We start from the raw sequence: 12,321 nt of genomic DNA on the forward strand, positions 1-12,321 counted from the left end.
AATGGTTTTTATTTAGCAAACCTCCAGAGCATTAAAATAAAACTCCCATAAAACAAGGGTCATCTTTGTGTGTACATTGAAATTGGAAACTGAAAAAGCGGAAGACTTCTACAGAGGTCAAAGGTCACCCAAAATATCCCTTCAAGAAAAATCTCATCAGTTTTCTGCTCCTGCTGTGAGCTCCAGTGCTGGTCAGCAGTCATCAGTGAAGCAGAGACGAGGGAGGGAAGGAGGGATGGGGATGAAGGGTCTGGAAACCTTTACACAGCTTGGTTCAACCAAAACACTTCCCTGTTGCACCTATAAAACACCAGGGGAAAAAAAAAAAACCTGTTCTGAAACACTAGGGGTGATTTTAGGTCTGTCTGTGAGAGGTGAACCTGGGAAGGGCGGGCTGCGGTTCCCGGGGAGGTGACACGGGGATGGCTGCGAGCTCGGAGCCCGATCCCCAGATCCCCAGCAGCCTTTCCCCTGGCGGCTCCCGCGGGGCCTGGCAGAGCTCCGGCAGAGCTGCCAGGCTTATCTTTAGCTCTGTTCCCTCCCTCGCCCCCGCGCCCACCTCCTCGCCGCGCTCCGCGTCCCGGCCCCCGCCAAAACACGCGTTATATAAGCGCTCACGGAACCATCTGGGGCTGAGTCAGCCGCGAACCCAAACGGACAGCAAACCCCCGAGGCGGGGATGCCGACCCACGGGGAATGGGATTTTGGGGCCATCCCCCCCGCTAGTGCCACCCCCGAGTGTCCGGCACCGCCAGCCTGGAGCGGGGAGCCCGCAAAGGGACAAGAACGCCCCGGCCCGGGGGATGGGAGTGATGCTCGGCGTCGTCAGGCAAAGAGGGGAAGGTTTAATTATATACTAATGAGGTGTTTCCAAAATAAATGTGCCAGCTGCAGGGGAAGAGGAGAGGGAGTGTCTGGGTGGGGAAGGGGTGCTGATCTGTCAGCTTGCACGCATCCTCTCCATCCTTCTCACCCTTCTCACTTCTCCCCTCGAATCGGCACCACCAAGCCCAGCTTGATTCCAGATTTATTCATTTGGGGTTTCTTCCCAAAGCCCAGGGTCAAGACAGGATATGTCCTTCACCTCCTTCTGAAAAATCACTGTTTTTCCCTGTGAGCAGCATCTCTGGAGCGTTTGTGACCTGAACTTTGCAGTGTTGTGCTGATTCACAATGGCTTGTCACAAAAAAACTGCCTAAAAGTGGCAGAAAAAGGGACGCTGACTCATGTGTTTGCCTTCCCGAGTGAGGAGAAATGTGAAAGGTGAACAAAGTACTTAACGGGTGATAATTACATTCTGCACTGAAAAAAATCAATCCATATTAATAAGCCAGAGTGTTATTGCTAGTAGAGGCATTTTACAATTAAAAAAAATTAAAGTATTTGAGGTTTTTAACCTTGACAGTGACCTGTTAACAACAAGTGTAAGGAAACCCCTAATTTTGTCCCACTCACAATTATAAATCTGTGTTAAGGAGTAATTCCAGCTGCCACCTTCCTGGACTCCCTGCAGCATGCTGGAGGCTGGTTCCCTGGCAGGATCCTGTTTTTCAGTGGGATGAAACCTGGTGTGGGATGGAGTGGAAGAGCTGGTCCCTCTGGGAGAGCTTTTGGTATTGTCCTTATGGAGGGGGAGAAAGGAGCTGGAGAGGGTCCACCTTAATGTAGGATGAAGAAGCAAATTGCCAGCAGGAGAGCAGAGATGCTGCTCTGTTACTATGGTTACCCCCAGAGACAACCCAGCATCCCTGGGTATCGCCCTGAGCTCCTCCTGGACACCTGGAATGGCACTGGGGCAACTCAGTTGGGCACAGGAGCAAATTTAGGGGGGTTCTGTTGGGTCTGGGGCTCTTGGAGCAGCCTGGAGAGAGGGTGAATCCAGGCTGGATGGAGAAGCAGCATCTCCAGTGAGGCCAGGGCAGAGTTCCTTGCCTTCATCCCTCTGAGATGAGGTCCTGGTGGGAATTCAGTGTTCCCAGTCCCTCTGCCCACTCTCTGCCTCTTTTTGACAGACTGGCTAAGCCAGTTTGAGCAAAACTCATCCAAGCTGATGAAAAGCTCCTGCTCTTGGGGAGGCCAAAAACCTTTGCAAGGGCATAGAGAGATGCTCTGATCCCTTGAATCCAGAGAGAAAGAGGCAGGAGGGCATCCAGTGAGGGCTGATGCAATGTGAGTTCAGAGAGGGTGTTAGCCATTAAAGGTATCTTGAATATTGGAAGTGGAGATTGCCAGCTAAGAAACAGCCCCAGACTCATTACACTGCTGCCCATCCCTGCTGAAAAGTTCCCAGCCAGGCCTGTGGGGTGTAAGCAAGTTCATTTCCCTCAGAGCCACCCGCTGCCTTCCCATCCCTGCTGCTCCCACCCCTTAGTTCAGCTCTGGAAGATGAGGACGGTGGGAAATAAAGCAAGGAGCAAACACCCCGGCAGCACATTTCCCGTGGTGCCAGCATCAGCTCGGCTCCCTGGGGATTTCTGTACAAGCAGCCACTGAGGGAGGGATTCTGGAGGCAGTGGGAGCCGTCCCCAGGGAGCTGCCGGCTCCTGAATCACTAAAGGCTTCCACAGAAGCTGCGCTGGGGTTTGCAGTGCCAAGGCTGTGCAGAGCGAACCCGCGGGCGGCGGCACGGGAGCCGTGGGAAGCTGCTGCACGGGCCCTGGTGTCCCCGCAGAGATGCTGCCAGGGCCTGCCACAGCATCCCCCGCCTCCTCCCTGGCATTCTCCTTCCCCAGATCAGCCCGTGCTTTGTGGAGCAGAGTGTTTCCCATCTCCTCTCCTGCCTGCCTGTAACAGGCCATTACAGTCCCCAAGAACCCCCTGCTCCTCTCCTCAGCATAAAAAAAAAAGCTTCCAGAAAAGCATCTGGTCCAGATTTAAAGGCATTAAGAGACAGAGATTGGTGGCTTGTTCTAATAGCTAATCATTATTAAAAGATCGCTCCTTATTTCCAAGATAGATTTGTCTGGCTTCAGCTTCCAGGAAGAGGTGGTTATTATGCCTCTCCCTGCTAGATTAAGTTACCTCTTTGTACCAGTGTATCCTCCCCTTGACAAATGCTGTAATCAAGTCACCTCTCAGTCTCTCTCCCCCTTTGCTAAATTAAACAGGCTTTCCTCTTAAATCTTGCTTAGCCCCAGCCCTCTCTGTGATGATTAGAGTGAGTGGCTGGCAGGAATTTTTTTTTAATGAGTAAAAAACTTCCTTACAGTGAAAGGGACGGGGCTGATGGGACCCAACAGATCATTAGTGGTGGGTGGAAATTATAAGCAATCAGTCACCTGAACTGGATTCAGCCCCGTGCCCAGCCTGAGGAATGATGAGGGATAATTTCCCCAGGTTGTGTCAGTACATGAGCCCCGTTCCCTGTGGCAGCCAGGTGTGAAAGCCAGGAGGAAAATCCAGGATGGCAAATCCAGGGGCTCAGTGTCCACCAGGCCATTAACCTCTCCGTAAATAGCATCTCACACACTGTCTCAGCTCTCCTTCAGCCGTGAAGTACCATTAATGACATTTAAAGTGTCTCTTGGACACGGCGTGATGTCCCCTGAGGTCCCCACAGGAGGCAATGCCCGTAGGAAATAGATCCTGGCAGGGCCCAAGGGGATCAAGGTTGCTCTGGGAAGATTTGTTGGGTCGGTTTTGGATGACTGGGCTCGTTCTGCCTGAGTTCCAGACACATTTTCCCATCTCCGGGCTCCCTGCATGGCTGAGCCCATCAGGGCAGGGCACTGAGGCAGTGGTACCCAGGGAGGGGCTGGGATTCTGAGCATTCCTGCAGCAGGGAAGAGAATTATCCTCCAGGAAAAATTCAGGTGTGTGTTTTCTGCTCCTGCCTAAAGGCAGCAGGATGGGTGTTGGCTAAAAGGCTCTGAAAAATAATCTCTGTTGTGCTGGCCCCAGTCTTGCTCAAAGTTTGCTCCACATATCCTGTATGTGTGACAACTGACAGACTTGGAAACACGTTGGAAGTTGGCTACAGGCAGACACTTCACTATGATCTTTAAAATATACAGCATGACGCGAGATATTTTAAATAGATCAAAATACATTTATTACATATTTATATTATTTTCTCTAGTCTATTTATATCTTTTGGAGACTCTTATATATAATATATATAATATATTTAAAATAACATAAAATTGGCCAGTTTTGTCATCTGAAATACATTTTACAAATATATATATACATTGTCACATATATCTCAAATATATGTGCAATGAGACAGAGAAACACCGGAGGTGGAAAAGGTACAGATACTTCATTGCATCCCTCAGCCTCTCTACCACCATTGCCCCAGCGAACAGACTCTGTGTTTTACCCCTGGGAAACCAGTGCTCCCAGTTTCCAACCTGCCATGTGAACTGGTGCTGGGTGTCTGTCCCCAAACCCACGTGGGGCCAAGCCTGGGGGAGCACTGGGGTGTGTTGGGGGGAGATGGTGCCCTGGGAGAGGGCAGCAGGACAGATGTGCACAGCTGGATGGGTGGCATCGTGTCGGGCACTGTCCCACGTCCTGTCCCTGCTCGTGACAGGTCTGGATCCTGCCCTGTGCCAACCCCCCCGTGGTAGCATTCCTGAATTGGGGGTGGCAGAGCAGGATGTGGCCGGACACAGCTGCGTGCAAGAAATGGGAGAGGAGGGGGGACACACACAGGGAACTCTTTTGGTTGTCAGCACGAGAGGAAAGGAAAGAGCAGGAGGGTTTAAAAATAAACATATTTGTTCTGCCTTATTAAAGATAGAAAAGGTGGCTCTGAAATCATCTCCTACAAAAGGTTTGAAGGTCAAGCAGGCACCGAATCGCGGCAGGTCGAGCGCTAAGTGATTGTCCCAGCCCTAAATACAAAGTGCACTGAATTCGGTGCTGAGAAGCTAAGGCTCGTCCCGATGGCCCCGGGCACGGCCCCCGGCCCAGTGAGGAGCCCCCAGGGCGCAGGATGCTCTCCCAGAGGTGGATTTGGGGCGCGGGGATGCGGCTGCTTTCTGCTCTCGCTGGGGAGTTTTTTGTGGGAGCAGCAGCAGGCGCAGCCCCGAGCCCCGGTTTGGGGAGCTGCTGCTGCCCGAGCCCCGGGCCAGGGCAATCCCTGCGGGATGCTGGCCAAGAGGATTAGTGGCTCTCTCCTTCCTCGGACTCCTGCCATCCTCCAGGGGTCACGCCGCAGTAAACTGCAGGGATGGAGCAGCTGGGTGGTTTTGGTGGGGGGACATTTCACCTTGCTCGTCTCCAAACCCCTTCCCACAGGGATTCCTCTCCACAAACCCCCACACCCCCAGAGCATCCCTGTGCCTTCCCAGCCCTCTAAAGAAACCCAAGTGCTGAGCTTGGGCTTTTTCTACCCTTTTTCCTTTTCTTTTTCCTTTTCCCCACTTTCTTTGACAATTGATGTGTTTAAACTATGGCTGGGCAGCTTTCCCGATGCTCCCTGGTGGTAGGAAAAAGACCAGGAGCTCTGAGCCCTCACAGGTAGGCAAAAATAATATTTATACACAATGTACCAGCGTGGTCCATGGTCAGGACAAAGACTATACAGTAGATACAGGACATCTCAGCAGAGCTAGACCCTCACTAGGAGGGTTTGGAGAAGGGGGTGCATGAACAGGGGTCAGGGAAGGTCCAAAATCCCCTCACAGTGCCAGCCACAGGCGCTCCCTGTCCCAGTTCACATCCTCCTACACAGCAGGTTAAAAATACATCTGTATATATTATTCTATTCTCCCAGGTAACACTGTACAATCATAGAAGTTTCTTTAAAAGCAATAATTTACTTAAAGACATCTCTATTTCTCTTTTGTTTTTATACAAATATTTACTGTGATATATATATATATTTATAAAGAAGTTAACCCTCTGAGAACTCTACAGCAGCAAGATGTGCACCTTTTATTTTTTTTTTTAATAATTATTATTTATTCAAAAGAACCTAAAACCACTTAAAAGCATTTGTTTTAAAAAAATAAATAAGTAGTGCTCACACAAAATCTCTCTGCCCCCCCTCCATCCTTCCCACCCCCCAGACTCTGTGGTGCAAAAAGCAGGGGGTAAAAGCATCCCCCCAGGAGCAAAGGGAGTGGTGATGGGATGGCATCCGCCTTTGCTGCCTTAGAAACAGAAATGTCATGGCTGGAGCTCAATGGCATGTCCCTACGTGTCCCCACTTTTGGGGAAAACATATTTGGGGCACTCAGTGCTAAAAAACTGCCTCCCAGTGCTGCCCCTGGAGTGGTTTTAGTGGAAGCCAGAAACAGAGCAGCCCCTTGGTGGGCAGTGGGGGGTGATGGTGACAGACACTGGTGGGAAGAAACTCAGCAGGGATGATGCCCCTGTCCCCAGCACGGTGCTCGGTGGCACAGTGGGACACTCGGGGCAGCCATTCCCCAGAGCCCTTGGCAAGAAGAAGATGGGGATGGGGACACAGGACAAATCCTGCTTCTGCCACCCATGTTTGGATGTGCCACAGCAAGTCCTGACCTCAGGACTCGCCTTCCCTGGCGTGAGCTGTGGGGGGAAAAGCACCGGGAGCCCATCACAGCCGAAATGCTGTGCAGACCCCACTGCTGAGCCCTCTCCCCACGGGCTCCATGGCCAGGCTCAGATGGGGGATGCCCGTGGGTACAAAGCCTTTCCCATGGCCACAGGGAGCAGGGAGCCGGATCTTGGCTCCCAGAGCACCAACGAGCAGCACAGCCAGATGAAGGGACCCACAAACCTGCCCCTTCCTGCTCCTTCCCTCCGTGGGAGGAGGGCAGGAGAGGAGGCTTCCCGTGCGTGGGGTGCTTTGCCTTGTGCCGGAGCTAAAGCTGAACCAGGCTGTCACCAAGGGCAGCCTGAAAGGCGGTGGAGGATGGGATGTGGGTGCTGCAGAGCAAAAGGGGCGTCACCCGGAGGGGGGGATGCAGGATGGGGTCTGTGGAGAAGGGCTGGGACACGGGATGAGTTCACATCTCTAAGGCACAATCCACCTTGAGGCTGGGACACAGGGATGGGCTGAAGAGCAGGATGGGGTGATTTTCTCGACTGGCATCTGTTGTTTTGGGGAAAACATCTGTCTCTGAAGCAGGACCCTCTGGTGGGTTGGGAATTCATAAAGCCCAGCCTGGCAGGGACATAGCTCCAGGACTAGAAATGCAGCCCAACAAGATGACTTTCCCCGTTGATTTCCATGTTTGAAAATATTCTTCAAGGAAGAAAGATACCAAATTCGTCAGAAAAGTGGGGAAATTCCCAGTTTTGAGAGCTCTCCACTCTCCTTTTTGTGCTTTTCAACATTTTGTCCCAGTTATGGTGAACCTTATGAATTCCCCATCAGAGATGTTGGGGGAGACCCAACACTTCAGCAGCTGATGCTCCAGACCCCATTTCCACCCCAAAATCCAACATTTCCAGAAATCTGCTAATTACCATGTTTACAATGCTTTTTCCTCTCACAGCCCTGCTTATTCTTATTACCTTTGTCAATTCTTATTCCTTTGTCAATAATTCCACTACTTTCATTCACTGCCACATACCTACAGTCACTTGCATCTGTTTTCTGCCTATGAAGCCATGCCAGTGGTAAAAAAAACACCCCAAAATTGGATGCAATCTTAAATTTTAGGTCTTGTATTTGCCCAACAAGTCACCCCCTCAAAGGAGCCCAGTGGCTTCTTCATTCCCTTGCTCATTTTTAAAAAATACTGAATGACTTCTTTCAGATTCAATATTATTATTATTATTGTTATAATTATAATAATAATTATTATTATTATTTTGGTAAACAGTCTCCCAAACGGTGCGGTGAAAAAATTAAAAACCCTCTCACCTCCCTCCCCTGTTTTTTCCCCAAATTAAAAAGAAGTACATTAATGTTGCATGTTATTTCAAGTGTTGTTCTTGTGCAACTGAACCAGACCGCCTGCCGAAGGAGCAATTGTTTTGTTGTTGCTGCTCAGTTAAAAAAATAAAAGGAAAACAAAAAAAAACCAAAAAAAAAGCAAAGAAAGAGAGAGAGTAAGATTTGTTTCCTGATATTCCCTCTTTTTGGATCTCGCAGTGCTCGGCATTTTCCCCGCAGGGAGAGCAAAGCCCCACGGGGCTGCGCGGGGCGAGCACCTGCCCACGCCCCACGGACCCTCCTCTCCTCATCCTTCCTTCTGTCCATCCTTCCATCCTTCCATCCATCTGTCCATCCATCCCCCAGAGCCGTGGGCCCCGCCGCGGGCGCCGGGCGCGGGGGACGCGCCGTGGCCTGCCACCGTCCCCTCCTGCAGACCGCTCAGTGGTTATTGCGATGAAACTGAAAACTATGAACGATACTAATTTCTCAAGCATTCCTATGGCACTTGCATTGTTCTGCATAATTTGAGCGGGTTGTAGGGGAAGAGATTAGAGGAGGAAAAAAAATACCCTTGGAAAAGTCAACGGAAGGACCAAGAGTCATATTTCCGACTCCCTCCTGTACGACCGCTGATCCAACGCTATTGTGGCTTGCAGCCTGTCGAACTCGTGCCTGTTGTCAGGGCTGAGGTCCTCCAGACCCCGGCTGTCATCGTCTTCCTCTTCCTCGTCGCGGCTCATGAAGGCCAGCTCGTTCTCGTAGCAGAAGGAGTTGGTGCTGGGCAGCAGGAATTTGTTCTCCACCAAGTCCTTGGCGCTGCAGCGGGGGGTGGATGGGACCTCGTAGGTTTTGTGGAAGTGGGAATAGTCTACTTTGTACTGGTTTTTCTCCTCGAACAAGACAGGCTCGAAGCGGTGGCCCCACAGTATCTCACTGGCCAGGTAGGAGCTCCGAGCTTGCGTCGTCATGGCTGTGGCTTCTACCATGCCCTCCAGGATGACGACGATCTCAAAGTCATCTGTCTCCAAGTCCTGGCGGCTGATCCCAAACAAGGGGCTGTCTTCATTGATCTCGTGGAGAATGGTGATGGGAGACACCAAGAAAATACGGTCCAAGCCTTTATCAAACCCCACGTCAATGTCTATTTGGTCGAGTGGGATGTACTCCCCTTCCTCTGTGATCCTGGGCTTAATTAGCTGAGCTCGTACGTGGGCTTCTACTATGTGGCTTTTCCGTAGGTTCCCAACTCTCCACATCAGGCAGAGTTTTCCATCTCTCATCGCCACTACTGCGTTATGGCTGAAGAGTAATGTCTGGGCCCGTTTTTTGGGCCTGGCCATTTTTGCCATTATTGCACCAATCATGAAAGAGTCGATTATACAGCCCACGATGGACTGAACCACCACCATGAAGACGGCGAGCGGACACTCCTCGGTCACGCAGCGGAAGCCGTACCCGATCGTCGTTTGGGTCTCGATGGAGAACAGAAAAGCAGCCACAAAGCCATTGACCTGCAGAACGCAAGGCTTGAAAGTATCGTCTCCACCCGGGTTTTCTAGGTCTCCATGAATGAGTGCAATTAGCCAGAAAATCAGCCCAAACAATAACCAGGACACCAGAAATGCCAGGGAAAAGAGCAAGAGCATATACCTCCAGCGGATGTCAACGCACGTGGTGAACATGTCTGCAATGTACCTCTGTGGCTTGTCATCCATGTTGGTGAACTCCACGTTGCACTGACCATTCTTCTTTACAAACCTGTTCCTGCATTTCCTCCTGGTGTGGATTTTCCCATTGCCAAAGCCGTTGATACCTGGCATGGTGGTCAACCTCAGCCCGTCTTCCTCAGAGGACACGATGCTGTAAGGGTTGACTCTCCCTGTAGTCATCCCTGAGCCAGGCCCACAGTGAAGGTGAAGGGTCTTGCGACTCCCAGTGTCCCCCGACCCACCCCTGCCCACCCCCCAAATTCTGCTGCGGTGGAAGAGAAGTCCCAAACTTCCACGTCTTGGCTGCCACGTCACCACGTGGATCCCGTGAGAGGCTCTGCAATGAGAAAACAGAGACAGGGCTGTTACCACTCATGGCACAGGGACCCGAAGGGCTGCTTGGCCAATGGTTCTGATGTTGAGTGACAACGTCCTACTCTGCTCTAGTTCTCCCTTCCTTGGCTGGGCTGGTCCCAAAAGACACACAGAGGAAAGGGAGAAGGTGTTAGCATTTGTTCACAAAGTGAGCGAACGAATCTTAGTGCATTTGTAGGACATTCAACAAGCAGATGAAAAACCTGGAGTTTCTCCACTTCACTTTTCCCACGAGCTCTGCCACCAGAGAGGAAAGCAGAGAGGCCGAGCTGTTCTCCTTGGGACACAGATACCAATAAAGGTACTCCTGGAAGCGGCTCCATCAGTTCGCGTTGCCCGTGCCAGATGGATCGATGCCCAGCCCAGCGCCGACCTCAGAGCACCAGCTCTTCTGGGCTCCAGGGAAAGCACAGGGAGATGTGGATTTAACCTCTGTCCCCCTGCCCGGGGTGGGAGAGGACACAGCCAACGTGCATCCGGTTGGAGAAGGCTCCAGGAAGGTACTTGCTCAAGGCAGATGTTCTGAGGAGCAATTTTCCCAACGTATCCATTGGGACATGGAGCCATCCACGGTCACGGATGGGTTCAGCTGGCCAAGTCTCGTGAAAGAACAACTGCCACTGGGGAATGGGGAGCTGTTTTGGTCCCTTCTAGAAGGCTCAGCTGCAGGGTCAAGGACCTGCACTCAACTTTGCTTGGGAGAGAGGTGACATGGACATGGGAGAGGTGGTCCAAGCCTGGTGGGCCCCCATGGTGGAGGTGAGCATGTGATCAGGGAAGACAGTGACACTGTGCCAGGCTGCTGGAACCCCCCAGCCCCTCATGGAGTGGACAGGATTGTGGAGAAGCCATGGGGCACATCCCAAGCACCTCAAAGAGATGGCACCACAGGAACTCTCCACACACCACCCCCTGCCACTGGTCACCCTATTACTTAGCACCACTGAGGACGGAAGTGCCTTTCTGGCAGTGAGCACAGGGCAGCAGCCCTGGGGAGGGGTGCAGAGCCCCCATGAAAGCCCAGCTCCTGCCTGGAGCCGGCGAGGCCGCGGGGCTGGACAGGCTGTGCCGGATCCGCCGGCCGATCGATGCGCTCGATCCCTGCAATCAGCTCCAGTGCCCGGGGACATGCTGGGACAAACACACCCTTTCCATTACACAGTGTCCAGGGCCAGCCAGCAGCAGGGAGCATTGCCAGGCACAACCTGCCTGGGGCTGCATCATCCCGGCTCGCAATGATACCCTGCACTGCCTGTTACGGAAATGCTCCCCAAATCCAGCCTGAGAGTCAAGAAACCCTCTGCACCACAAGCAGGGGCACTAAAGCCAGCCCAAACCTCCCAGGTTTGGACACAGAACCATGTGTGCCACCACCTTACACCAAACAACACATTTCCCCTTGATGCAATCCAAGCACAAGCATTTTTATCCCCAAAGTTGATTTTTCAAGAGCCACAGTAGTTTGCTGGCATCTCAGCAGACCAAAGGATTGCTCACACATGGAACAAGAGATTCTCCCTCTTTGGAACCACAGGGAAGAGTTAAATAGAAACAAACAGTTAATATTAATAGTAAATATTTACAATCTTATAGTCTCTGAAAGTCAAACAGGACAAAAGTGGCCTTGCAGAGCTGATCTGCCCAACACCAACATGGTCTCCCACCCCGAGTCTTCCTCCTGTCCATCCTGACTGCATTCATTAATGTTTCTCCTCTTTTTGTAAAACAAGACATGAGCATTTTGGGCCAGAAAAGGCTGCTCCTCTATCACCCCTCTGTCTCACCCCAGGGCAGTACACCGAATGCTTTTGCCACATGAGGAATTTAGAGTCGGGTTTTTTTAATTAATTCTAGATGCATTTGAGAAGTGAACAAAATGCAATGAGCCCCCAGTGACCTGTGAGAGGATTAGCTGGGGTCTGGATTAACTGTGCTGGAAGAGGAGCTGTGCCCGGGTGACAGCAGAGGCGGCAGCGCTGCCCTCACCTGGGGTGATGTTTCCAGGGACCCTCAGGCTCCCCGTCACCATCACTGTTCCCCCTGCCTGCACCCCTTTCCCCATCCCTCATTCCTTCTTTCCACTCTTGTTTTCTCTGTTCCTTCCTTCCTTCTTTCCTCCTTACTTCCGTCCTTCATTCCTTCATTCCTTCATTCCCTCTTCACTCTCCTTTTCCCTTTCCCTTTTCCCCTTTCCCATGTCACACAGAATTTCAGGGACCCCTCTGCTGCGGGGTGGTGCCAGGACAGACCCAAAGAACCGACTCTGTTTTGGGTACAGGGAAATTCTTGTGATACAGCCCCTTTCCCATCTGGGACCCCACATTCCCGGACCGAGTGGTTCCCGAAGCTCCTGGGGGACAGACCCCCCCGTCCCGGGCCGGCAGCAGCAGCCTGGAGAGACGGCAGCTAAATAAAGGCAGC

The 12,321-nt window shown here is 51.9% G+C and overlaps 1 protein-coding gene across 1 annotated transcript; it reads right to left on the minus strand.

Moving 5' to 3' along the window:
- Window positions 1–5,067: 5,067 nt before the first annotated feature.
- Window positions 5,068–9,705, minus strand: LOC130259444 (ATP-sensitive inward rectifier potassium channel 12). Its single transcript, XM_056503717.1, has one exon. The coding sequence runs from the start codon at window positions 9,703–9,705 to the stop codon at window positions 8,416–8,418; it is 1,290 nt and encodes a 429-aa protein (XP_056359692.1). The 3' UTR covers window positions 5,068–8,415.
- Window positions 9,706–12,321: the final 2,616 nt, after the last annotated feature.

The sequence above is a fragment of the Oenanthe melanoleuca genome, chromosome 14, assembly GCF_029582105.1.
Source record: "Oenanthe melanoleuca isolate GR-GAL-2019-014 chromosome 14, OMel1.0, whole genome shotgun sequence".
In the NCBI taxonomy this organism is placed as follows: Eukaryota; Metazoa; Chordata; class Aves; order Passeriformes; family Muscicapidae; genus Oenanthe; species Oenanthe melanoleuca.

Coding starts and splice junctions, on each gene's coding strand:
- LOC130259444 (XM_056503717.1), bottom strand. CDS start 9,705: ATGACTACAGGGAGAGTCAACCCTTACAGCATCGTGTCCTCTGAGGAA.